The sequence below is a fragment of the Ahaetulla prasina genome, chromosome 17 (genome assembly GCF_028640845.1).
Source record: "Ahaetulla prasina isolate Xishuangbanna chromosome 17, ASM2864084v1, whole genome shotgun sequence".
Lineage (NCBI taxonomy): Eukaryota > Metazoa > Chordata > Lepidosauria > Squamata > Colubridae > Ahaetulla > Ahaetulla prasina.
In genome coordinates this window covers 13,657,609-13,684,903 of record NC_080555.1, presented here as the reverse complement: position 1 = coordinate 13,684,903, position 27,295 = coordinate 13,657,609, and the positions used below count along the sequence as shown (strand labels likewise).

Here is a 27,295-nt window from a genome sequence, read left to right as displayed (position 1 = left end):
GTTTCACACAGCCGCGAAGGGCAAGGAAACGAAGGTATTTTGACACGGGGCGGAGCCGACGGCGAAACCGACCCGTCCCGCAGCGGAGGTGCGCAGGAGGCGGAGGCGGGGCAGGGAGAGCAGGTGGGACCCGATCGCCCTCCCGCCCCCGCCGAGCGAGTCCGGCTCAGTTGCGCCCGAGTGAGGAGCGGGACGCCCCTCCGCCGCCCCCCCTGAGCCTTTCCCTATCTGGCCATTTGGCTTCAAGCGGCCGGCCTGCTCCCCTGCTTAAGCCCAACTTCGGACTCCGCGCATACGGAGAAGGATCCGCCTCGGAGGAGGAGAGGGCAAAAGCCGGCCGACCCTTTCTACTCCGGGCGAAACGCTTCGGAAAAGGCCTTTCTCTCTTCCGCGATGACCGCGAACGAAGCGGCGGGGCTGGCAACCGGTCAAAAGTTCCCCGGCCAAAGCAGGGCGAGGCGGCCGCCCCCCAACCCAGCCCTCGCTCTCCGGACGGCCACCGACGCACCTCCGAGGACCACCTGGTCACCCCATTTCAATCAAGGAAAAGAGCAGAAACAGACTTTGGTTAAGTAACCAGGCTTTTAGAAAGTAATATATCATTTTCTAAACATATCAGTGCATACTTCTTATATGAAAATATACACTATTGTATTTCATTCTCAAAGAAAAAAAGGAAACATTTAAAAACCAAAAGCCAAACACAATATATTAGCCGTTTTTGTAGTTTAAATTTTTTTTACGCTACACTTTGTTCAGGTTACACTTTTTTGTCTTTTTTTGTCTTTTTTGTAAATGTTTTCTCTCATGCATTGTACACTTTTTGTAGCCTTTGAGAATAAATAAGCTCCATTTTCCCCACATCTCTAAAAACTGCAGCATTTTCAACTAAAGTCATTTTAAATCGTGCAATTTTGTTTCGTTGCAACACCCCTTTTTAAAAATGGAAAATATATAATATATATTTATATTTATATATATAGATAACTTTTTAAAACTAAAACCCTATACAAATGCCATTTTTTTCAAATTAAAAAAATTATACACAATGTAACTGTCAACAGTACAGATGAACACGAGAAATAAAATTAAAAGCTCTCAAGAAATATATTTATAGAAATACAAACAAGGGGGTTGATTTTGTAGATTGTCATTCTTTTGCTTGTCTTTCAAAAAATGAGGTGGAGGAGAGAGAGAGAGAGAGAGAGAGTGAGAGAGAGAGAGAGAAAGAGAGAGAGCTCAGATGGACAGAAGTGAAGGAACAATTCTGGGCTTCTTCAAATGCCCCTAACCACCAACCCACAGGCTGGACCAGGCAGCCCTTTCTTTGGATGTACTGCCTCCCCCTCCCCCCTGCCCTGCCAGTCCTGGCTCCTGCTGGTGGCCCAAGGCTCCGGGCAGTTAGCCAAGAGGCCAAACCTGTTTTCTGCACCCAAGGAGAGTGCAATGTGGCTCACCCCCCACCCCACCCCAGAAGCCCTGCGTAAAGGCCATGTGCCTCAGGCGCAGCCTTCCCCAGGGAAGCAGATCAGTCACTCTTTGTGTGACAGACAGACTGGAGCTCATCACCCACCATCCATTAAAGCCAAGGGAGGTCGTCTTCTGCTCCACCCGCTTTGGACATCGGAGCTCCTGTTGGTGCCCAGGGCTCCCAGGCCAAGCCTGGCCCTCAACAGAGGGAAGAGCTCTGCCCTCCTGCTGGGGAGCTAAGGGCAAAAGGGAATTAATTCAATGCCTGGATTGGAAATGGGGGTAGTGAGGGAAGGGCTAATGGGAGAAACAACCCCAAGGTCACTGCAGCTCCACAGGGCTTTGCTCCCATCCTGCAACCAGCCCCCATCAGAATCCAAAGAAGCCTCCGGGGCCACAAATGAAGGCAAATCAAGATGAACCAAAAGCAATGATGTACAAACCAAGATTGGATGCTTCCCTGGCCCTTTGGGGATGGCGATTCCCCCTTAGGAGCTTCCCAACAGCCCTTCCACGAAGAATGCAAGATTCCTGAGCAAACAAACGAACTCCCCTTTCCTCCTTAAATCCCCGCAGGGGGGCACAGGGTTTTGCAAACAGAAGGGGAGGGGGCCCTCTCACTGCTGCCCCCCACTTAATTGGGCCAGGCCCTTTGCCCCGAGAGAGCGAGAGTGGGGAAGAGTTGGCAGCACAATCCCAGCCGGATCTACTCAGAAGTAGCCCAGGAGCCAGCAGGGGGGAGGTGCGCCTCCAGGAAAGGGCTTGGCAGGGGGAGGCTCAGCCATGGGCCCCTGGAGCAGGGAAGTCCCAGAACCCCTTCACCTATTGTATGGTTTCCACTTAAGTCTGAGCTTCAGATTATGAGCCGAGAACCTTTGTCCCCCTCAGTGTTAGCAGCATCTACTTTTCCCCGGGAGCAGCAGGTCCTTGGTCGCTGCTGGCTGAGTCCAGGCCGGCCGGCCAGGAAGGCTCAGCTGCGCTCCGCCCTCTTTCCTCTCCCACACGGCGGCTTCTCCTTTTCATGCTGGGTTTATGTGGACGGAGCTGATCAATTATCTAACTCAGAAGTAAAACAAGTGACGCTTTCATTGGACCAAGAGGGGGGCAAGGAGGGGATTGAAAATCACAGGAAAAGCTCTGACAGCTGCAGCATCTCTAGTGTGAACCATGCAGTGTGTGAAAAGGTGCCCCAGCGGCTCCCCTTCCCTTCCCCAAGCAAATCCTGCAGCTTTCATCCCTCCAGTAAATGGGGGGGGGGACTCACCCCACAATGGCATCACTGACCAATTGCCTTGCCAACTCTCCTCCACCAAATGGCAGCTGCCCGGCTGTCTCCGGGCACAGAGTCACCACAGGCTCTCTTGCGCTGCGGTGCAACATGGGCCCTGCCCTGCCCCTCCCACAGAAGGGAGCCAGAGTCCTTCCCCTGAGCACAGCTGACAAGGGCAGGACAAGCGTGGACCTGGGAAAGGTCGCCTGAGGGTTTTGGATCGTGTGAGTGGGGGGGGGGTGTCTCCGTATTTTATCCAAGGGAAAAAACCCTGTGCCCCAGATTATCAAAAGTTTGGAAAGAATGGATGAGAGAGCTCCCCCGTCCTCAAAAGCTATTGCATTTCTCCAGCCTTCATTGACCTGAATAACCTCCCAAGGGAGCAGGAGAGCTGCTTCCCTGGCAGGTTTAACCCTTTCTCTCCTGGCTTGGGAGGAAATTGTGCTGGGCCACGGCCCATCTCCTCTCTCAGCCCCCTGGATACCCAAAGGCACTCTCCTCTTTCAATCAGGATGAGAAATAGCCGAAGGGAGACCTCTACCCCATCTCCACCCGGCCCCTCTCGCAGAGCCAGTGATCACCCGAGTCCCTAGACCAAGATGGGGCTGCCGCTGAGGGAGGTTGGTTCTTGGAAGATCCTCGGGGGGCCTTTTTGTACTGCATAAGGTTCTAGAACAGATGCCTACAAAATCCTAAAGCTATTTTTCAGGCAGTTGATAATAAGCCCCTCCCCCTCCCCATGCCTCCCTCCCACCTCCCTCCTCCTTTTCCACTGCCCTCCCTCCGATACAACCGCGGGGGAGGGGAGCCGAGAGCCCCCTGCAGGAAAGAGGGGGCCACGTGGGGGGGGCAGTTACGTGGCCCAGGCATCCAAGCGCATGCGTTTGATGGAGGGGTTCTCCCCGTCGCCCTCGGCGCTGGGTCTCAGGAGCCCGAGGGAGGAGCCAAAGTCGGCCCGGGAGGGGTCCTCCCGCTCGGAGGGGCCCTCATAGGAGCTGGCGTTGCTGCTGAGACTGTCCACGGGCGAGCGTCCGCTGGGCTCGTGGCGGGCCTGATGGGGAAAGGAGGAGGAGGAGAGCGGGGTGCCACTGTTGCGCTCCCGGCTGGGCGAGACGGGCTCCGACTTGATGCTGATGCTGGGGCTGGTGTTGACGGTCAAGGTGGCGGCGGAGATGGAGGCGGTGGTCGCAGCGTGCGGCAGGTGGCTTCCTTGTCTGGCAGAGAAAGGAAAGGGGGGGGTGAGGGGCAGAAACCTCGGCAAGCTGGGCGGAGGGGGGGGCAGAGTGGCAAGGAAGGCAGGGCCACTCTCAGAGACGACTTCTTTCCCATCTGCTGGAAACTTGGCTTCTGGCCAAAATGTCATAAACTCGGGTCATGCAGGAAACAGCAACAGCCATAAATTCAGGCTGAGTGCCCAAGATGCAGTTATGGGGGGAGGGATGAGGGGCGGTCATTGGAGGTTCAGAACTGGGGGATTTATTATCAAGTTGCAGTGGGTAAATGACCTGTCCCAAGCCGACAGCTAACCTACTAATTCACCTGCAAAACTAGAAGCGCTTGCAGGAAATGACCCAGAAGGAAAGCCTTAGAGGCCATACAGCTGCCTTCAGGCAAAGAAGAATCTTTAGAGAGAGCTTAGAAATCCCTTCAAAGCACTCACTTTAAAACTTCTAGGAGCAGAAGAGCAAGTCATATTTAAGGTTATTCTCATAAGGTGTGATTTTAATTTAAGTTTTCTTACGGCAGCCTGCATTTCAGGCGCTGCTGGGTGGCAGCCCCAGGCCAAGGTGGGAGGCTTTGGGAAAGCTAAGCAGTGTTAAATGGGGAACATCCTGGGGTGAGAGACCACCAGGAGAAGCCAGGCTGGGGGCCTGTCCCATCAAAATCACAATTCTGCTGCCAAGGAAACAGCACAAATGAGCACATTGTCCAGAGCGGGAGAGGTCCAGGATCAAACCTGCTGGATGGCTCTGGACTGGCTGCCCCCACCCTCCTTCTGATCCCCACAGAAGCTGCTGAGCTTCCTGGATCAATTTGGCCAATCATCGCAGGGTCCCTTGGCCATCTTTCTGTGGCGTGACATAAAGATGGACATGCAGGACACAAAGGTGGGGGGCTGCCAGGCAGAGCAAGGCAGCCCCCGGCAGCTGAGAATTTCTGCCTGCACTGGCAGTGGAGGCTCTGTGGCTCAGACTGGTAAGACAGTCTGTTATTAACAGCAGCTGCTTGCAATTACTGCAGGTTCAAGTCCCACCAGGCCCAAGGTTGACTCAGCCTTCCATCCTTTATAAGGTAGGTAAAATGAGGACCCAGATTGTTGGGGGCAATAAAAGTTGACTTTGTATACAATATACAAATGGATGAATATTGCTTGATATAGTGTAAGCCGCCCTGAGTCTTCGGAGAAGGGCGGGATATAAATGCAAATAAAAAATAAAATAAAATACCCAGACTCTGGGTTGGTCATTTGGCCTATTGCGAACCCTCATCCCCTGCCATGGCTGCACACCTTCCTAGAGATGAACAACCTGGAATATCTCCATCCTGGTGTCAGGAGGCAAACGATTTAAGCCAATTTCAGAGAAAAGACAAACTGGGAAGTTCCGTCTGTCTGAGGTGCCTCAAGAAACATCTATTTTCATGGATTTTTGCAATCACCGAGAATATCTAGCAACATTCTTCTTTTCTCTTTCTTCGTCTTTTCCTCCCTCCCTCCCTCCTACTATTCTTCTACCTAATTCCTTCTTCCCTCCCTCATCCACAGCTCAAAATGTCTACAATATTCCAAAATCCCATTCAAGGCATTACCTTGAAGCAAACCTCTGCCCCACCTCAGTCAAGGCCAAATTTCCCCAGGAGCCACTTACATTAAGTTGCTGAGGGAGACCGGGATCTGCTGCGGCTGCTGCAGGTGTTGTGGCTGTGGCTGCCAGGCGGAGAGACTGCCCAGAGACAGGCTGGTGGGCGAGCTGAACGCCGGGAGGGAGGAGAGCTCCGCACTGCTCAGCTGGTAGTCTGAAAAGAAGCAGAAAGGTCAGGCCAAGCATTCCCTCTCTGCCGCCTCATGGCCAGTCTGCACAGCTTGACTACTGTAAGATGCTCCTTTAAGGAGCTACCCTTGAAGGCTACCCAGAAATTCCAACAGGCCCAGGACGAATTGTGCTGCTTGGCAGTTTGATTCGGGTGCAATTCAAGGTGCCAGTCACTACCCATGACGCCTGCTTACTTGGAGGAACCCTGCCTCCCATAGTGTCTGCCCGCTGGTTCAATCTGGCCAGGTTTAGATTAGATTTAGATTAGATTAACAGAGTTGGAAGGGACCTTGTAGGTCATCTAGTCCAACCCCTTGCTCAAAGAGGAGACCTTACACCATTTCTGACAGATGGCAGTCCAATCTCTTCTTGAAAGCCTCCAGTGATGAAACCCCCACAGAGTTCCTCCAATTAAATGGTGCCGTCCGTGAGGACCCTGGAAATAAGTTTCTGTGCCACAGGCCTTCCTCTCTCCAACGAGGCTTCCCTGAGATGTGGGCAGCGCCTACCCTGCCATTGTTTCAAAGGGACTTGAAGGGTTGGTTTTTATCCCAGGCCTTCTGCTTCATTCCTATCCAATCTGTTTAATTTTTAAAATGGGTATTAATGAATTTCCCTTGTTTTAATATTGTAAGCTGCTCAGGGTTCCTGGGAATCTGGAAGCACACAAATTGGATGAACGAAATAAAGGAAGAAATGAGAGGAAGAGTCCCGATCCAAGGAATGTATCCAGGCATGGATGCAGCCCCTTCACCAGCAGGGATCCAACAGCTTGTCCTCACTTTATGCCCAGCTCGGCTGGCTGGGGAATTCTGGGAGTTGAAGTCTTACGTCTAAGCAGAAGCTTAAAGTTGCCAAGGTTGCGAAACGTGGCTCTAGTGGTTTTCAAAATGACAGGCCACTAGATGGCGCCCTCGGCACCCTCTTGGCCTCCCTTGCAGCCTTGGATGGGTGGGGGTGGGGGTGCCATCGTCACTGCCACCCGAAGAAGCGGCAGCAGCCGGAACAGCCGGAGATGCAGGGTGGCCATGAGGCCCCGAAGTGCTCGCAGCCGCCAATTCCTTCCAGTCTGGCACCTGTGCTCATCATCTGCAAATTGGTCAGCCCAGGGGAGTCTGGTGAAGGTCTCCCTGTCCAGGGCGCAGTGCCCCGCTCCGTTTCTTAGCCGAGGGAGCCAGCCTGTGGACACTGGCCAGCATGGACTCGCTGCTACCTTCCCACCAAGTGGAGAGCCTATTTATCTAATGGGGCAAGGAACAGGAGCTGCGTGGAGCTTGGCTCTAGAACCTGGGCTTTCCAGCTGACAAGCTCCGTGTCTTTAACCACCCTGCCCTGGACCTTATTTGTTTTTTTTTAATTTTTAATTTTTTAAAACTGTTTTAGACTTGTAAGAGTCACAGAGTCACTTGGATGAGATGGGTGGCTGTAGAATTTGAAAGAATGAATAAATGGTAAAAAATAAATAGAAGAATCCATATACTGTAACTAAGTTCTCCTTAGAGCAGAGGTCTCCAACCTTGGCAACTTTAAGCCTGGAGGACTTCAACTCCCAGAATCCCCCAGCCAGCTGCCATGGTTGGAGACCCCTGCCTTAGAGTACTTTGCAGGCTGGCAATTGTTCTGAGCGACCGTCTGTGGACATAAAAGGACAAGCCAGCTGCTTATTAAGAACCAATAATATTTTTTGGGACCAATAGTATTTTTTGAAACCAGGAAATAGAAAAGGCTGGAAGCTTTACTCAGAGGGGAGCCAACTCGAAAGAGGGATTTTTCTCTTCTCCCCTGCCTGAGAAAGAGTGGATTAGCTTTCCCCCCAAAGCTGTGCGGGATCCATTCCTGGAGGTTTTCAAGAAAAAACTGGCAACCTTTTGCCCAGGAGGGCATGAAGATATGTGCACTGGACTCGGGGTTGGACTAGATGACCTCCAAGGTCCCTTCCAAGCCTAAGATTCTACTACGTATCGCAGATGCCACCATAGCTCATCCCCCAAGCAGAAAAGAGGAGCCGTTTTGCTGGAAAGTGGGATGAAGCAGGACTCTGGATGGAGCCAAATGAACCAAGAGAATCCCAGGGAGACACCGAGAAAGCAGCCGGTTCGTTTGGCTCTCTCTCCTCAAAGCAAAGGAAAAGGAAGCCTGGAGCTTTCTCAAAAGATACCTAGGAGAGCTACAAAAAGCGAAGAGATTGAGTCGGTCGGTGCACCGCTTTTCCGCATGAAGAATATATTCCCCCGAGCCACCGCCAGTTGAGGAAGAGAGCTTCTGATGGGGAAAGAAGGAAGTTTGGGCCTGTTTTTCTGCATAACTAATTTTTCACAATCTATTACACACCCAGCCTGCTATGGGGTGCAGACCTGTCATCGCTTTACATGAATTTCGACACCCAAAGTTTCTCTCCACCACCTTGAAACTCCTGGGTGGCGGCAGCAGCCTCCTGTCTTTGGTGGGGCTCCCCCCAGGAGAGGGGAAGGGGTGAAGGACCCGAGGAAACTCCCTCTTCTCCAGGGAAGCCACATTGCTGAAGAAGTCTCCGTCGAGGCCAGCTGGTGATGCCTTCTCTGGGTTGAATGCTAATCCAAGGCCATCAGAATACTTGGGGGCCTCTTAGCTGGAATGTCACCCACCCCACCCCTTCTCTTTGGGGGAGTCTGCAGTTTCTGACACACACACACACACACACACACACACACACCCCTACCTGTGTCTAATCCTCCCAAAAGTCAAGACTGAGCCAAGAATTCCCTGCTAGGTCTCCTTCCCAACTCACAGCATTGCAGCAAAAGGCAGCCGGAGGGCGGGGCACAGCTTGGGGGCTTTTCTGTTCCAGAGGCTGCCATCCCTTAAGAGGCGGAGGAGAAGACCCCCCCCCCTCCCAAACAAGAGAGGGGCTGAGTCATTGGCCTACTTGGCAGAGGCTCCTGCCCAACACCTGCGGGGGGGGGGGGGAGCTGGAGAGTGAGCAGATTGCACTGCGAAACCCTGCCAAATGACACAACATTAGCAGGTGACTGCCTCCCCAAGCAGGCAGGCCCGGAGGGAGCAAGTCGTTCACGCTCAGAACATAAGTGACTCACACCTGGGACAGGCGCATCTCACGCCAGGTGGCAAGTGAAGCCATGGTCCCAGGCCTCCCCGGCCAGCTGCAAAGCTTTCCTTCAGCCGCAACCCCACAGACAGGCCCTCCCTCCCTTTCCTCCCATCCTCTGAAAGGCAGCCTGAGCCAAGCGGGCACTTTCTGTCTCTGGAACAGCATCCAGGCCCTTGTGAGCTGCCATCCCTGGCCTCTATGGAAAGGCCCAGCTCCTCAAACCCCTCCCAGAATGGAGCCCCCCCCCCCTCAAAATGCAGCTTGTTCAAAGGCAAAGGGGCCTTGCTTAAGGCACCGTTTCCCCCTCCCTTCTGAAAAACGTCTTCCCCTGCTCGCTTCTTAACTCAGCCCTTGGATGGCCAGAACTGCAAGGCCAGCCATCACCCCAGAGAGTCCCTTAATAACTGGACTTCCTTTGTTCCTTTCTTGGAGATGTTTCGCTTCTCATCCAAGAAGCTTCTTCAGAAGCGAAACATCTTCAAGGAAAAAACCAAGAAAGTCCAGTTGCCCCTTAAAGAGCAGCTTTGGGGCAACCATGACCTAGGTGACTGAGGATTTCCACAGACGTCCCTTAATAACATTCCTTCCACTGTAATTTTTCCACTCATAGAGCAGTCATGCCTGCTTGCCAAACAGCGGCCCGGCTCCCCCGGCTCCAACCTCTGCTTGGAGTGTCCATTCGGAGAGAACATGGGCTGCTGAAGCCAGGTGAGAGAAGAGCGGCCTCCTCCCTTGTCTCACCTGTGTTGTATGCCGTGGGCATTGCCGAGAAGGGCAGCCCCTGGGTCAGCAGGCTGGGTGTGGCCACCGAAACAACCGGCGTGGTCAAAGAATGTGTGGCTTGAGACACCATGAGTCTTTGGGCGTTCTGCTGAGGGAACAAAAGAAAGAGAGAAGGAATGGGACAGGGAATCTGAAAGAGGAGGAGGAGGAGGGCAGTGGGTTTTCCACTGAAACCAGCTCTCAGACGGTTGGCCCTGTGGGGAAATTCATCAGAGCCTCACGCCATGGAGAGCAAGGACAGCCAGTGGTCTTCATGGCTGCTTGGTGCCATTCCTCCCAATGTGCCATCCTGAGGATGGAGGTCTCTCTCCCCCTTAATGCTTCCCCCTCCCCCAGGCAGCCTGGCGGCCATGACTGAGCGAGCAGGGCCAGAGGCAGCCCAGGGACAGAGCAGTAAATCTGGGCTCTCCGGAAGCTATTCAGCAGTGGGCCCCGCGAGAGCAACCCCACGAGAGCAGCCCCTTCACTGCAGACAAAATGGAGCTGGGAACACCAACACGTCGATTGTCCTCTGCAATGCAAAGACCCCAGAACCCTCGGGGATCGTCTTGAACTGCTCAACCCTTTCGTGCCAATGGAGGCTCCGTGGTTCACCGTGGCCACACGTGGCTCAGGCGTGTGGCAAACTGAACTTTTCACAGCTTAAAACCCTCCTCCCCATGTTGCCTTGCCTGCTCAGCCCCACAAGGCTCTGCCAACCTGAAAGCTCCCTCAGGGCGCCTCCCAGGGCTCTTCTGGAGATGGGAAAAGAAGGGGACGCCCTGCTCTCCTGAGCTCCAGGGCAGCCCAAAGGAATCTCACCAGGTACGAAACCTAAAGCTGGACTAATAAAAGGCCCGTTTTACCTGTAATGGCCGAACCATCAGCCACCTTCTGGCCGGTCTCACCTCATGCTAGGAGAGAATGGTGGGATTCGGACAGGCGGAACCCAACATCTAAGCCCAGTTTAACTGAGAGAAGCTCGTTGGGCAAAGCAGCCAAGAAGGTGAAGGTGCAGAGTTTTCACCCACCCATAAGCAGTGGGGGAGGGGCTGGCTTTCAACAACCTCCTCCACCACCCCAGGCTGCCCCCTCCCTGGACCCCTCCTTGACACTCATAGCATCTTCTGTCTCCTGGTCCTCCATATGCCCCCCAGCTGAGAGGGGGGCAGAGGCCTGGGTAAACAGACAGAGGTCCAAGGCAACCGAGGAGGTATTCCTGCTTCAGGGTTTACACTGGAAAAAATCTTGATTCTCATTTATCTCAATGGACAAGCAATGCGTATTGTTTATGCAGCCAGGAAATGTTATTGCTTTTCACCTCAATTTCTCCTCCTAACACTCCCAATCTTCTTCCCTTCCTTTGGAAATTTCTGCAGAAGGTTTCCATGTTCTCTAGTGTCTATGTGTGTAGAGGGGAGCCCCAGGGTTAAGTGTGGACAAGACCCCAACTTCTCCCACTGTGAGCAGTAGCCAACCCCATTCCAGGACCAATAGCACAGAGGGAACAGGTAGAGGCTCCCCCACAATGCCTTCAGCCTTCCTCCTTCCATCTCAAGAGGAGCCCCCAAGGCCAGTGCCCCAGTGCTCGGGATGGGAGCCCCTCCTGGTAAAGGAAAGGCCCCCTCAGCAGTGCCCTTCATCTGGTACCCCAGCAGTCTCCAAAGCTCTCTTCTAGGGAAGTGGACACAACATGGCCAATCTGACCCCAGAGCCGGGCTTCTTCTGCATTGGGCGCCAGGTGCTATTTGGAGGGGGGAACTGGGTGTCGGAGTTCATGCCCAGATCATGAAGGGATGTAACAGAGGCTCAGAGGAGTGCATCAACCCCAGGCCGGATCCAGTGGGCTAACTGAGCCGTGCTAATGAGAATACTCAGCCTGATGATCAGTGCTGGGGTAGCCACGGCACACCCCCCCCAGGAGCAGTGAAGAGAGGCAGCACCCAAAGGAAGGAGCCATGCCACAAAAGGGGGTGCTGTGGAGGTGGGGTGTGTGTGTGAGGATTCAGGCAAACACCTCTTTCTCCTTCTCACTAAGGAAGGGCAAGAGAGAGGGTGGTCTGGCCCAAAGAGGAGCCTGTCAGTCTCAGGCTGAGAGATGCCAATCCGGGGGTGGGGGGTGGGGCGGAGACAAGCAATTTATGCAGTTGGCAAGCATGACTCCCAGGAGGAAAACCACCAGGCCCCTCAGAAGGGACCAGAAGCCAGTGTAGAAGCCCGTGTTTCCTCTAGGAGACCCCCAACATCCACTCACTATTTTAGGACAGCGGTTGACAAAAGACCCTTGTGTCTTTTGCATACACGCACACATACACAACACACACAAACACACACGGGCATACCCATGCATAACTCACCAGATCCAACTGATCGTCCGTCTGGATGCAGAATAAAAATGAAAGCAAAGGAAACTTATTACATTTAATTCCTAATTCTGATATTGCTTCCCACATTCACCGAGAATTCTTCGTGGACCACAAAAGTCACTCCTGGGCTAATTCGTCTAATTTCTTTTTTAAGTCTGGGGAACTTCCAGGTGGAAAACACCAATGCAGGAAATAGTCGCCTTAGTTTTGGAATTGCCCGGCTGCACCAAAACAGCCCCCTTGTTGATACTGTATTAGCCTCTTTGACAAAACCTCCAGGACAGAGGGGCCAACCTTGGCAACTTTGAGACCTCCTCCTGTGGACTTAAACTCCCAGAATTCCCTATCCAGCATTGCAAATGTATGCAATGTTGCAGATCAATGCCACTAATTAGCTAGACAAGCAGATTAAAACAACAAGAGCTTGATTTCTGCAACCTTTAAAACAAATAAGTAGAAAACAGAATTTTGCCCGCCAAGAGGCTGTTCCCACAAAACGCGGAGGGAGGGCATCTTCTTTAGAGAGATCCAGATGGCCTATTTGAGGGCAGCTGATCAATAACGGGGTTCGGACTGGACTGAGCAAGCCCCTCCCCATTTCCCTTTCCCAAAGGGTCTAAGAGCCTCGCCAAAGTCGACTGGCCTTCGACTCACAAGCAGCATCCTTCAACGAGGCTCTTGGCTAGAAGACGATGTTTTGGGCCTTCACAAAGACAAGCTGAAGATTGGAAGGAATCTCGGGGTTCGGACCCCTCAAAGGCCGGACTTTCCAAACTGGACTCACCAGGTGCTGCATGAGGCCTTTCCCGCCCTGGGAGGTGATGACCCGGAGGTCGGGCTTGCGGATGTTGGTGGCCAGAGGGTTGCTGTGCTGGGGAGGCGGCGGGGGCGACTTCGCCGGGATGGCCTTGCCTAGGCTGTTTCCATTGGAGACGGGGAGGAGATTCGGGGAGGCCCTGGCGCTGACGTAGCCGTTGCCTGCAGGAGAGAACAAAGCCATTCCAAGAGTTTGCAATGTTGGGAAATGTGTAGCTGACTCCCTTCTCCACTGCGGCCAATGCAAATTATATGTTTCTGAAATAAGTCCAGCTTTTCATGCTGGTTGCTGAAGGTCCACCCTGGAGCAGCTTTTGCTGAAACACGAGCTGTCCGGAAACAATTTGGACGGACAGACTGGGCAAGGACCACCAGCCCTAAGCCGGGAAGTCAGTTTGAGTCGCCTGGGCGCACCCCAGAACCAACCAGGGGTGCCGAGCAGAGCTCACCAGACCCTTCCTTGCCACCAGGCCAGGGTGCCAATGAACCAGAGGTGGGCATTAGCCCACAAACTTCATCGGGCCATCAGAGCATGGGAGTTGCCATCTTCCTAAAGGAATCTATGGGGCTCATTCTGTACCGTCTTGCCCTGGTATTCTTCCAGCCCCCAGGAAAGCCCTTCACTGGGCGTGGTACAGATGCCGGCTCTGCAGGCCTCTGCCTCCCACACCCGCCGCCTGGCTACTTCTAGCCTCGGCAGCTGTGCGTGTTCATCTGAGCCGCAGACCAGAAGCCCAACAGCCCCCTCACCCAGTTGGCTTTCAAGTGGCTGAAGAATCAGGACAATTGCGGGCTCAGCAGAGATCTTTTTTGTCGCTCACAGTCCCTGGCACAAGCTTTAAAGGAGAGTTTCTCAACCTTGGCAACTTTAAAATGGGCAGAATTCAACTCCATGTCGGCTGGGGAATTCTGGGAGTTTTAGACCATCCATCATGGCCAGAGTGGAGAAATGCTGCTTTAGAGTAATACAAACAGCAAAACTTTGGGGAGGGGAACGCAGATTTAACCTCCTATGTGAAGTGGGAGGGAGGTTGAGCTTTGCCTCGCACTCTGCCCAAGCACCACGGCCAGAGAGGAGAGCCCAGAGAAAGAGGTCCCGAGTGGCCCTCCGGGCCTCGCACAGGCCTGCCCAGGGCTCTCCCTGCTCCCGTTTCCTGGAACGAGGGGAATGTTTTAGTGACGTCAATGCTGACATTCAGGGGCCTTGCCAAGTTGCAAGCTGGAACAGCCGCTCACAACAGCTGACGTGGGGGCTGCTCTGGGAAATGGAGAGGAGCCGGGAGGGGGCCTGGGCTAAGACAGCAGCCTCTGCCCAGCTGACTACCTTCCCCGAAATCAGCAGGGCCTCCCTTCCTGGGACCCTGCAGCTCAGCTCAGCCTCTGAGACCCCTCCTCTCCTCGGGAGAGCTTTGTGGTCAGAGCTCAGTGCGCCCCCCACCCCCACCCCGGCTGCCTCTCTTAGAGCTTCCAATGGCTGCCGCTCTCTGCCTCCTCCACACCTTCTTTTGCCAGGGCAGCTTCAACTGCTTGGGCCTTTGCTGTGTTTCATTCTAAAATTGAACTTTTTAGCATCTGAAGCATCTTAGAAAACAGCAAAGGCCGCTTCTGGGCTGCCATCAAGGAAGGCGCTGAAGCTGGTTACAGAATTTTTCTGTGTTCCTCCAGGCACCAGCCTCCAGGGGGCTCAGCTGCCAAACAGCTAAGAGCGGTCTTTTTTGGGGTGGGGGTGGGTCCAGGGCAGCCCCTCCTGCCAGAAGGATGGGAAAGAGCAAAGAAAGAAGCTGATGAAGCCGGATGAGGCCAACGTCCTGCCACTGGTCAGGGCATCATCAGGCTGAATAGCTTCTCTCTGCCCCCCACCTGGCACAGTCCCCCCGTGCCCCAGAGAGGCTGGCTGACTGCGTACAGCCACTCGGGCAAAGCAGAGCCGGCCAGGATGCTGCCCCTCCGCCCGCTGACACGCTGTAATTAAGGGCAGAGTCATCCTAAAAGGGATCTGGCCTTATTTCGGAAGCCACCCAGAACTGAAGCTGGTTTTGAAACTGACAGGGACAAATAAAGGAAACGCAGCCTCTGATTGAAACCCAGGCAGAAAAACTGGCTGGCCTGGACCCCGCCAGTTTTGGGCTCCACCTGCGGCTGGCTCCCCTTTCAGGCAGCTTCTGGGAAGAAGCCTGCAAGGGAGGCTTTTGTGCTGCTCGGCTGGCATCCCCTTGCCAAAGGCGGCTTTTCTCTCCTGTGCCGCGTTTGGCCTCAACCATTTTTATTTGCTGGCTGGCAAAAGGAGAAGCACCCTTAGGGGGCACAGAACAGCCCCCTCCCTTAGGATTATCTCTAGAAGGGTGGGGGGGAGAGGCTCTCAGACACAAGGGGATGCACTTCAAAGGTGGCCTCTTCTCTCGTTTTTTTTGGAGGGGGGTTATGGCCACCTGACAGCCCCCCTCTTCATATAATATGTATGTATCTCAGTGCACATTCAGAAACAATATAAAGAATTGCTGCTCAACATTCAGGCTAGTGGCAGAGGGAACCCAATCGGGGATCGTCTAGCTCTCCCTCATGTGAAATCAACCCCCCCACTCCCCCTGACTTGCTCCTTCGGAGTCTCAGCTGCCCCCTTCCTTCTCGGCCACCCCAAAAAGGCCTGAGGCCAGCTGCTCCTCCTGCATCTGTTCTGCCCTCAGCCGACTCTCTGGCTCAGCTGTCTAGCAGGAGCCAAAACTGCAAAGGGGGTGGGGGAAATTGGAGGTGAAGGTCATGGGGCGGGGGGGGGAGAGGGGGAGGGGGGCTCAGAGCCTATTCCAAGTGCTGGGGCCTTCCCGGGCTCTCTGAGCCTCCCCAGAACCCTGAGCCCCCTCAGGCCGGCTACTCGGCTGCAGCTACTCACCCACGGGGCTGGGACAGGCTCCGTTCGTGTTGCCAAGCTCCCCTCCGAGCATCGCCCCTAGGAAGAAGCCAGAGGCCAAGGTCAGTTGCATCTGGAGCCCCATTCAAGCAAGAGGGTCCCACCAGAGGCACTTTGCTCCTCTGAGCACCCCCTTTCCAATGGGAGGGGGAATCATGGCAGAATGACCACCTTAGGCTACGCCTGTCCACGTTCCCAAAATCGTGAGCTGGGCATCCCATGAAGCACATCTGCGTGCAAAAATCATGTCTGGACACATCTGGATCACCTTTCAGATCAATCACCGTGCATGAAAAAAATGGCCAGAATTGTAAAATGCTGTTTACAGCTGTTGGCCAAAGAACTAAATTTATGACACTTTTTTCCAAAAAACTGGCATTTACTTCCAGCTTTTGCCCAAAAGCCCCCGTAGGGAACAATGTGTTTGCTTAATGACACCGGCATTTGCTTAGAGGATTCACTTAATGACATTAGTGGATTTGCTTAATGACCACCACAAAAAAGATAATAAAACTGCATTGGTCATGGGATGACCTGCTTAATGATCTTCACAGCTGACGATCGTACTGGGCAGGCTCCACTGCAGTCATAAGTCGAGGACTCGCTGGGCTTCTGTTATCTACCCACAACTATAAATCGCCAAGATTACCTTGTCCCCGTTTGTCTGCTCGTTTCCCCAGCCCTGAGGTTTGGGCCTGGCCCACTGACCTTCGGCAAACCTTTGCTTGAATACATCAAGGCTCCTTCTATGGCTTTTTGCTCTTTTGGGTCTGCACAATTCCCTTTACGCTGCCTAAGAAGCCCCTGAGGAGGAGGAGGAGGGAGAAGGCCGTACCTGCACTGGCCGGCCTCTGCGGGAGCGCCGGGGAGACGGTGTTGCGCTGGAGGGCCGGCTGCTGCGGGGACAGCAATCGGGGGTCGGTCAAGGAGGAAGTCACTAACGATGGGGTCACTAGGGAGCCCCCGGGGTTGCTGAAGGGCAGGGCGTTCTGGTTGGTCACTGGCACCGTCACAGGCATGGCAAAGTTGGGAGCAGGAACGGAGGACTGGAGAGAGAAGGGGCAGGAAAGGAGGCTGAGCCCTGGCAGCGAGGGCAAAGGCTCCTCTGCCACCAGCGCCTGGCAGGATCAGCCACTCAGCAACAAGAGGCTGTCAGAGACTTTGGATTCCAAGGAATCGGGGCTTCCCAGGCCCACAGAGATGCCCTGAACCAGGAATGTTGGGATGCGAACAAAATCTCTGACAAATTCAGTTCTCAGACAATGTTCATCCGGCACAATTCTCCCGTTTGACGGATCTAAAGCTGATGGAGCAACTCTGGACGTTCATCCCTCAGACCAAGCAGGACGGAGGGTGTGAAAGTCCTCAGTGAGCAAAAATAATCCCGAAAGTCAAAGACAGAAATGGAGGAAGAGAGAAGTTGGCTTCACAGCAGGCATGTAAGGAGGAGAAAGCCTGATACAAACTGGGCAAGAACAAAAGGAACAACCACTCAACTCCACACACCCAGCACGGTCAGGAGCCTCTGCGTTCTGCAGCCGCTCTCCAGAGATGCATTTTGGGCCCTGCCAAAGGGAGAAGCCTGGGAGATGAGCAAGCAGGACAGTCAGGATGTGGGGGGTGGGTGGGGAGGCTGGCTAAAAAATTATTACTTCATTTTTAGATGACCTTACAAGCTGCCCAACTGCAGAGGAGTGAAAGAGTCGGGCATTTTAATCAGAGAGGGCACACAAGAGTCGCATGGCAAGAAATGAAACCATGTTCTTCTTTGCTAGCAGGAGGGGCTGCCTTCGGAGTGGGGAGGACTTTTTGCAGGAATGCTGTTAAGTGCAGGATTCATCCAGCAGGAAGGTGGACTAGCTACCCTCTGAGGTCCCTGCATGGGTGCTTGGTGGGGAAAGTTTTGCTGAAGAGACACTCATGAAACTTTGGCCAAGGTCTCGGGGTCCTAGGGCTTCTGGGGTACCCATCCACTCCAAGGAAGGGTAACTAGCAGGTGCCTCCAGTGTTGTCTTTTTGATGCCAACTGAGAATATTCACACCTTCAAAGCCATGGTTTAAATCACTACAAGAATCTGGTGGCTTTAATTCCCCTATTTACTGGACAGCCACAGCACTTTCCCTGCGCTGCGTCTGAAGTTTTCAGGGGTTGCTGCTGTTGCGGCAACGTGGGGGAAATCCCTGAAGTTGGTGAGTTGCATATGAGTGTGCAAAGCCCTGGAGGATGCTCAGAGCGGCCTGCCTTTCCAGAGGTTGCAACCTCCTCTGCTTGGTGTGCTCCTTTCCCACAGGTAAGGATGGATCTTGGCTGGAAGCTGCTCGGTCAGAAGGGCCCCAGACTGAGCAGCCAGAAGGGTCCGGCCCTGGCACTGCCTGACTCCAGTGACCTCTCTGGAATCTAATCAGAGCGGAGTTGCTTTCTCCCCCATACCGGTCTCAGCAGAAAGCCTTGGCCCCATTGCCTTTCCCACCCCATTGCCTTGGGACCGTAAACATGGCACTTGCTTTGGGGAAGAGTCTGGGGTCTGCTGCCACCTTCTCTGTTTCTTCTGCCTTCAGCCACCCCCAACCTCCTCTTGGTCTCATGAACAGACTGGACCTTGTGGGGCAGGAAGAGAAGAAGAGGGGGGGCTGGACTGCCAGGAGCTGCAAAGGAGGCCCACAGCTCTGGGGGATGACACCGAAGCTCTGGCCGGGCACAGCTTGGGTTACTAGCTAGTTAGGCAGAGGGTTAGGTGGGGGTTAATTCTCTCAGGAAGCTCATGCAGTCCCCCTCTCCTCCCAAACCACCCCCCCCCGTCTGTCTTCACCCCCTTCAGACCTGTGACTCTGACTCAGTATTATCATCCCTGGAGGAGCCTCTGGAGCCAGTTCAGGGCCCACATTCTCCTGTTAGCCCCTCAGCTGCTGAGGAGTGGAGCCCAGACAAGGCACCTCACTGCGTGTCCCCATCAAGGGTGACCCCAGCCGCATCCTCTCAAGCCATTTTCAGGCCACACACCCCTCAGAGGCGCTTCCCTCCAGTTGGGGCGGCGGTGGGGGGGGAGGGGGCGCAAAACAGGCCCCAGCCACCTTTGGGTCTCCTGCCCACCAAAGCAAAGTCAGCCTGTTTCACAGCTGCTGCTGTTTTTGCACGGAGACTCTCAAACCGAAGAGAGTTGAAAGCAGAGAGAAAGGCTGGTGGAGGGCGTTGTTCTTATAGGATGGGTTTTTTTTTACATTTTGTAAAAAAATGTGCCGTCACCTATGTGAGAGTTGGGCGGTTATATACATTTGTTTAATAAATAAATGCTAAATAAATAAAGCCAGTCTGGCCTGATGCCCAGAGGGAGGGGAGGCAGACTCTCTCCTGGGGGGAGGGAACCTGTGTCAGAAAGCACAGAGGGCAGAACCTGCCTTTCCCTGCAGAGTCCCTTCCTTCTTGATCTCCTCAGGGGACCAAGCCCCTGCCTGCCCCCCCTCCCCCGGGCCCTTTGTTCCCCCCAGGCTTTTGGGAGGGTCTTGGCCAGGCAAGCAGATGTCAGGGAAGAGCGTCCACACGCGTGTTAATGCCTGGAGGACGTGCAGGGCTGCACAATGTGCAGGGCACACGGTTCGGCAGCTGCCCTTGCCATGCGGAGGGGAGCGAGTGGGCTGCCCCCCACCCCCCGTTACTCACTGTGAGCCTGTAAGTCTGCATCATTTTATCAAACTCCTCATCAATCTTTTTATACTTTTCTTCAGTCTGGGGTGTCAGAGTAAAGATGTCCTCCCCGTCGGGGCTCTCACCCTCTCTATGCTTCTTGTTCAGCGCCTGTCCGGCCAGTGTGGAAGGGAGGTTGTGGGGGGGGGGGGGAAGGTCGAATCCAACAAACAGACGAGAACGAGAGAGAAGAGAGAGAGAGAGAGAGATGGTGAGGGGTTTCTGGCCGGCTGGGGGCAGCTACTTACGCCGTAGCGCTTGAAGAAGTTGTCCAGGTCCTCACTGGCTTTGCGGTACTTGTCCTCCGTCAGAGGGCTCTGGTCAATGGAGTCTTCCCCGTCAGGTTCGGGACTCTCACAACCATTAAAGCCTTTCTTTCTTAAGGTCTGAAAGCACAACCGGGAGATGTTCAGGTGGGGCCTCCTCGGTGGAGGGCAGAGCGGTTGGCACCTGGGAGGGGACAATAGTCCAGGTCCCACTGGCTCAAGCGGAGGAGGAGACTCATGGCAACCTCTCCCTTCCTCCCTCCCACCCCTCAGCCACCCCACAGCCCCCTCCCCTGGGCCTCCCCTGCCGTTCCTGGCTCCACTCGTGCACCTGCTGGGTCAGCGTGGACCTCAGGCCAGGCCAGGGCTGATCGGTGGTCACTGGAGTGCCCAGGGCCAGCAGGAGGTGGCTCGGCTTGCTGGAGACAATGGCAGAACCCCAGAACTCAATTCCAGGAAATAAAAGGAAGGAACTGGACAGAGATCCCATGGATCTGGAGGAATCTTGAGAACCTGCTTGGTGGGTCTTCCGCGTCCCCCTCGCTCGAGGCCCATCTCTTCCCAGGCAGAAGAGAAGCAGCTGCACACTTCCCATGCGTGTCACGAGAACATCAAACGCCGTGTTTACCAAGTATTTATTCCAGGCATGGCAGCTGATTTGAAGGCTGCCTTCCGCTGCCACACTTAATCATTGTGTTTTCAAAATACCAGAAGCAATTAGACCCCATTACGGAGCCCCCTCTTGCCAATGCTTTCGGAAAGTCAAATTGCAGCAAGCTCCGGGAGAAGTCTTGATCTCTTGTTGGGCTAATGAGAAATTGAAAGGGGTCTCCGTGTGTGCTTGTGCGTGTGTGTGTGTGAGAGAGGGAGGGAGGGAGGGAGAGGGGAAGATGGAGAGGGAGGGAAAGAGAGGGAGAGGGAGAAAGAGAGAGGGGGGGAAGGGGAGAGTGATGGGAAGGAAAGAGAGGGAGGAGAGAGGGGCAAGGGGAGAGAGGGGAGGGAGAGAGGGGAGGGAGAGAGGGGAGGAGAGAGGGAGGGAGAGAGGGGAGGAGAGGGGAGGAGAGGAAGATGGAGAAAGCTAGAGAGGAGGGAGGGAGAGAAGAGGAGGGGAGGGAGGGAGGGAGAAGGAGAGGAAGGGGTGGGAGGGAGGGAGGGAGGGAGGAGAGGAAGATGGAGAGGGAGAGAGAGAAAGAGAAAGTGAGAGAGGGAGGGAGGGAGGGAGAGAAAGAGGGAGGGGGAGAAAGGGGGAGGGAGAAGGAGAGGGAAGGGGTGGGAGGGAGGGAGAGGGAGAGAGAAAGAGAAAGGGAGAGAGAGGGAGGGAGGGGGGAGAGCTAGAATCCAATAGTGCCAAACTTTCCCCTGAGCCATCGGGGTTAGAGGAGGCAGCCGGCTATGATTCAGGCACCGAGCAAGGCTTAGAGCAGCTGTCCTCTTTCCTCCCCCCCTCCTGGAAGGGCAGCTCAGCCCCTTCCCCCGCATGCCCTTTCCAGCTCTCCCGGGTGGGGCTGCCCCAAAGGCCAGCGTCTGCCCTTAGAAGAGGAAGAGGAAGTGGTTCTGGAGCCCAGAAGGACCAGGGAGAGCCGGGAGGGGCTGGTGTGGAACACCTCTCCGTGGCATTTAAATTTAATAAATAGCAAACAAACAAACAAAATCAAAATAAGGCTCTTGCTCATAACCAGCCTTGCAACCGTGCTGAAAAACCAGCACAAAACCCAGAAGACAGCAGCTCGACCGGCAGCCACATCTGGCTTCCCAGCCTTCCAGCTGGGCTCTGCCACGCAGCAGCTATCGTGGGACGTGGCTCCTTTCAAAGTGGTCCAGATGTGGCCCACACGGGACGCAACTGTGCAGCCCCTGCTGACCTCGGCTCCAACTTGCAAGGTCGATCCTGCAATCCTGTCCTTTTACAAATGGGGGGGAGGGGGCACAGGAACAAGGACACAAGTGGGAAACTCACTTTCGGGGAGGCGGGTGAGGTCAGCAGCAAAGAAGCATCCCCACCCAAAATTCAGGAAAGACCCCCAAAGGCTTGAATGCGGATGTGGGGGGTGGGGGGAGCAAGAGCCAGCCGAAGAGCTCAGGAAGGAGGGGAAACGCAGCAGCCGCAAAGCCTCACCAGCATTACAAAATGGCCACCAACTGAAAAGGTCTCTTCTCTGAGCCCCACCTCCACACTGGGCCACCCATCTCAGTCAGAAAGTTTGTGCCAAGGAAGATGGGGGGGTGGATGCAGTAGTGGAGTAAACACTCCCCACGATTCCTCCTCCATCCCCGCTCTGCTTCTTGTTGCCATTGGATTCCGTCCCCCCCCCCCCCCCCCGGACAAAGAAAACTGGGCCAAGCAGCATCTTTCTGCAGCCCTTCACTGCCCCCCCCCCCCCCAGCACACAAGAAGGGCACTTTGTGCCAGGAGCTGAGGGCAGATGAGAGCCACGGCTGGCGTGCAAACCCAAGACCTGGAAAAGGGGCTCAGGTGGTCTTTAGGAGGGCGGCCGAAGACCCCTGCTTGGGAGAGCGGGGGGGGGGGAGTTCAAACAGACTGGGGCTAGAAGTGTGGGTGGAAGCAGACAGAATGGAATGTAACAGGGAGCAAATGAAAGCCGTGCAGCCAGGCAAGAAAAAGGAAAGAAACATCTACAGGATGGAGAAAGGCTGGCTCAAGGGCAGCACATGGCAGAAGGAAGGGCTGGGGGGGCATCAGTCTCACATCACCAACAGAAGGCAAACATTTCAGGCAGGAAGCCCACCGTTCACCGCTCAGCTCTGGGTCCACAGTACCCACCACCGATTTGGGGACTGTTGTGCCAGCCAAAATGACCCACTTCTCCTTTCATTCCCCAGTTTAACTGTAATGTTAAGCAAGAAAATGTTCAAGGTTGTTCAAAATACTCAAGATTGTTAAAGAAATTGGGAAGGAAAATGGATAGGGTAGCATTTCCGTTTGGATTCGGAAAGGGATGAAGCTCTCACCAAAGAGGCCCCTTCTGTATGGAGACAGCCCTTCTGGAAGGCGAGGATGATGAAGTCAGTAAGGAAGGTGGCAGGGAGGGACACACACACACACACACACACACACACACACACACACGCAGCAGTGAGGACCCCAGGGAAGGCAGCCCTATCTAGGACAGCCCTAATCCTTCATTCAGATTAGTTGATTTCCTGGCCATTACCTGGATTAACCCATTTTGCTTCTCCTCTGCCCCAAGTGACTTCCCTGGTAGCTTTGCGCCAACTGCCAAACAAGCCCAGGGTGGCATTTGATCTGCAGAGAAGCCGGGGGGGGGATGTGGAGGGGGTGGGCCAAGATGGGGGCTTTTCAATGAGAGGAGCTTATCTTAGCAGTTCCATGACACTTTTCACGTTTCCAACCATACTGTCTGGAAATGCTGCTTCGCCCAACATGGCGCTTTATAGGAAACAAGGGGAGGCAATTCTCGTTTGCTTGCCACAGCCTTCGGGCTACCTGGGGCTGGTGGGTCAGGCAGGCGGCTGGATGCAGCCGAGGATTCTCCTGGATGCGCCGGGGGAGGCTCATGCCAGAAGGTGCTCAGCCACTACGGCCATCCCTGGAATGGGCACAGCCACAGGGGCCTCTGGTGGCTCAACAGACTAAGCAGTCTGTTATTAACACAGCTGCTTGAAATTACTGCAAGTTCAAGTCCCACCAGGCCCAAGGTTGACTCAGCCTTCCATCCTTTATAAGGTAGGTAAAATGAGGACCCAGATTGTTGGGGGGGCAATAAAAGTTGACTTTGTATATAATATACAAATGGATGAAGACTATTGCTTAACACATTGTAAGCCGCCCTGAGTCTTTGGAGAAGGGCGGGATATAAATTCAAAAAAAATAATAATAAAAAATTCCCTGCACCTTCCTCACTCCCCCAAAGCAGGAGGTGAAATCCAGCAGGTTCTGTCAGATTCTGGAGAACCGGTAGTGGAAATTTTGAGTAGTTTGGAGAACCGGCAAATACCACCTCTGGCTAGCCCCAGAGTGGGGTGGGAATGGAGATTTTGTAATATCCTTCCCCCAGGAATGGGGAGGGAATGGGGATTTTGCAGGATCCCTGCCACGCCCACCAAGCCATTCCCACAGAACCTGTAGTAAAAAAAAATTGGATTTCACCACTGCCCCAAAGGATTACAGTGAAGGGCCAACTGGGGCACTGCCAACGGAGCCCGTCCCACGTGTGACCTCACTCGCCTAGACCCCACCAAAGATAAGCCCCCCCTCCCCCGCAAAAGCCTCATGCTCCCTGGCTGGCAGGGTCTTCAGCAGCCCTGCAGGAGACCCGTTTTGGTGGGGAGGCCTGGAAAGTGATGGATGGCTTGGGGCAGAAAAGGGAGAAGCCAAGTCAGACTCCCCCCCCCCGCCCCCCCCAGCCTCACAGTGGACTTTGAAATGCGGTCAACAAAGGCTGGATGTTCCTAAACAGCTCAAGTGTTGTTCCCCAAATGGAATATGACTCTCAAATTCTATTCAACTTACAGTGACTGTGTGTGTGTGTGTGTGTGTGTGTGTGTGTGAGTGAGAGAGTGCAAGTGAGTGCCTTAGTGTGCACCTGGCACAAAATCCCCACCCCCTCCCTTCAGAATGATTCCTCCCCCTCCCCCTTCCTATTCTCTCCCATCTTGAGCAGATAAATTGAATGACTAAAGGTTTTGTGTGCCTTAATTTCTGCTCACTTGTAATGTCAATAATTACCCAGCCAAACCATTCATTTGTCTAGATCCTGCCAAGCACAGAGAGAGCCACCCACGGGCAAATTTTCATTGAAAGGTGACAAAGAAATGGCAGCAGCGGCATCTCCCTCGGTCCCTCTTTGGGAAGCCATCCGGGCACAGAGGCGGCCGGAGGGCCAGGCTGGTCCTCAGAAAGCTCCAGAGGCCAGCCGGCCACGCTCCGTCCCAGGACTCTCTCACTGACCTCTGGTCAGTCCTCCTGAGCAAGCAGCATTCACGCTCTGCATGGCCACAGTGGTGGCCCTAAGCTGTCTGTGGTCCCAGGCCCTTGACCAAGTTCCCTCCCTACCCCAGGAAGAAGCACACCAACCTCAAGCAGCTGCTTAAGGTTGTCCCCTTTGGGGCAGCCGCGTCACAGGCTGAATGGAGCCACTTCAAGGTAGTGCAGTTGATGAGGGTTTGCTCATTTTCTGTGGCTTAGGATACGGGCACCCCCGGCCCACTTGGTCAGCTCAATGGTCATGAAGCAAGGCCAAAATTCTCCCAAAATTCTTCCCGGAGCCCCAGCAGGGATCAAATCCACCGAGCTAACCCAGGCTCTCCAGCTGGTCTCTGGCATGGAGAGTGACCCCAGGAGTGGGACCCCCTTCCCGGGCAAGGACGGGGCACTGTACCTCGATGATGTCTGCGTTGGTCCGGCTCTCGTGGGGCTCGTTGTACTCAGTGTACTTCAGCAGCACCTTGTCCATGTCTGTGCTGGCATACTGGAAGAGCTTGTTGGAGTGGTTGAAGATGATGAGGGCGATCTCGCAGTCGCACAGGACGCTCAGCTCGTAGGCCTTCTTCATCAGCCCAAACTTCCGCTTGGTGAACGTCACCTGCAGCAGAGAGCGGCCAACCTCAGTGCAGGGAGAGGGGAGCCCAGGAGATGTGCCCCACATTGGAAACCGTCCGGATTCCCCGCCCCAGGTTCGGGAGCCAGAATCGGGAGGAAACCTAGGAAGTGGAGCTCAGTTCTCTGTCTTGGCCCCGACACCCCTTTCTTTCTCCTCTCTTCTCTCAAGGTGGAGGCTGCCTCGAAGTGGCTGCGAAGGCTAGTTCCCTTGGGCCTGTGTTATGCATGACTTATACTCCCTCAACTGAGGTATCTTAGTGCAACAGCCATACAGGCTCCCTTCTTGTACAACGCTGAGGTTTGTTGGTGAAGCCTCGCATGAAAGGATCTCGACTGTGTCTTAGGTCAAAATCAGACTAAGCAGGCCCAGAAATGAAGGACGCAGGAAAAACTGAAACCTTCCTGGCTCCCTTAGCCTCCCCCCTCCCTACTGCTGGACAATGCCCCCCCATACAGTCTTCAACACCCCACCCCACCCCACCCCGAGCCCTGAGTGGCACAGCTTTGGGCTAGCCATTAGGAGAACCCTCACTAAGGCCGGCTTTAGTTGGCAAGAGGGAAGCTATTTGATAATAAAGAAATAAAATACGGAGCCTCTCTGACCCATCAGCCCAACTTCTTATCTGCAAACGAAACAGCAAGCGGGGAGCAGGTTTCTGGAGGACTGCACTAGAAAACTTCAGCAGAGGTTCCCAAACTCTATCTTTATCTGCTTTTTTTAAAAGTGCTTTTGTTCCTTTGTGCTGTGGATAAACTGACTTGTTTCACCTCCTCTGGGCAAGCAGGCAATGGGGAAAGAAGCTCTAACATTTAAAGGCTCCTGTTTTAAGGTGGGGCATACAATCCCCCCTCCTCTCTAGAAGGGAACTGCTGTGGTCCCTGACCCTTGAGGGAAGATATCAAAGTGTCCAGAAAAGGATTTAGAACCCAAACCAAAAAATTACAAGACTCTTTAGGCCCATTTAGGTTTAGATTCAGTGGCTGCTTCTCTTCTAGGGGACACAAATCTGGGGTGCTAACAGTAACCCTAATATGGGACAAGGATTCCACAATCTGGGCTGTTTTCTTTTTGCAAAATATGGGGGGGAGCAAAATAAATTCTATAACCATCCCCTTGCCTAAGAATCAACCCTTCCTTCAGGAGATGGGACACTCTCGTAAGAGGTGAATAAAATCTTTTTTTTTAAAAAAGAAAGAGATATAATCTTTTTTTTAGCTTTAAGTGACATTCCAAACATTTAGTGGTAAAGGAGATAAAAATGAAAATGTGTTCAACTATAATCACTTAAAAGGATCTGGCAGGAAAAAAGGTATTTAATTATGAGGAAACAAGGCAGATTATAACGTGATGGGTTTAAAAACAACTCTGTCATCAAGAGATCCAAGTTGCATAAAATATACAATTACTGAACTTGTAAAAAGAGAATAAATACAAAAGTCCTTAAAAAAAAGTTCCCTGTGTCTCAACTAATCCTGGGCTTTTCCTTCAGATCCCAGGAGATTTCTGGCAATTAATTCTGAGGCTTCTGGAGACATGGAATAAACTCCATTTCTCTTCCCAGTCGTTCGGAGCTTCTGCCCTCGTTTTTTAAAAAGCAAATGCATTTTCTCCTTAGCATAAATGGGGGGCTTTGGGATCAGCCAATCTCGGCCAATTTGATCTCTCCTGCCAGTGGCCCAACCCCGATGGCTGCGGTTCCCTCGTGCCAGGGCCTTCCTCCAGCATGCATCTCAGCTCACTTCCATCTTTCTAGACCAGCGGCCTTCCTTGGTTCTTGATCTGGCTCTATGGAGGTCTCCTAAGCCAGGGGCCTCCAACCTTGGTCCCTTTAAGACTGGTGGACTTCAACTCCCAGAGTTCCTCAGCCAGCCAGACCAAGGTTGGAGACCCTGCCCTAAGCCCTAAGAGGAGGCACCCACTTTCTGAAAGGTCATGAGGCGAGAGCTGGCTCAGCAGCTGCAAGGGAGGGAAGGGCCAGCAGGCAGCCTTGAAGCAGAGTGGCGGGAGGGAGACGGTCCCGGTCCCCCTTCTGTGTCTTTGCACAGGCTGCAAAGTG

At 53.9% G+C, this 27,295-nt stretch overlaps 1 protein-coding gene across 13 annotated transcripts in view; it reads right to left on the bottom strand.

Moving 5' to 3' along the window:
- Positions 1–554: 554 nt before the first annotated feature.
- The window catches only part of MEF2D (myocyte enhancer factor 2D), a 93,195-nt gene continuing 66,454 nt past the window's right edge, over positions 555–27,295 (bottom strand). The window contains exons 3-11 of one of the 13 annotated variants that reach the window (XM_058160014.1): positions 25,018–25,221; positions 19,368–19,502; positions 16,545–16,755; positions 15,692–15,748; positions 12,773–12,966; positions 11,980–12,000; positions 9,602–9,728; positions 5,608–5,755; positions 555–3,954 (exon numbers count right to left, since the gene is read on the bottom strand). In XM_058160014.1, coding sequence (XP_058015997.1) covers positions 3,594–3,954; positions 5,608–5,755; positions 9,602–9,728; positions 11,980–12,000; positions 12,773–12,966; positions 15,692–15,748; positions 16,545–16,755; positions 19,368–19,502; positions 25,018–25,221 — 1,458 coding nt within the window. In that variant the 3' untranslated portion in view covers positions 555–3,593. Of the gene's footprint in view, positions 3,955–5,607; positions 5,756–9,601; positions 9,732–11,979; positions 12,001–12,772; positions 12,967–15,691; positions 15,749–16,544; positions 16,756–19,367; positions 19,503–19,639; positions 19,778–19,988; positions 20,430–25,017; positions 25,222–27,295 lie in introns of those variants that run through there. The other 12 variants (XM_058160013.1, XM_058160010.1, XM_058160009.1 and 9 more) reach the window with 12 other exon arrangements.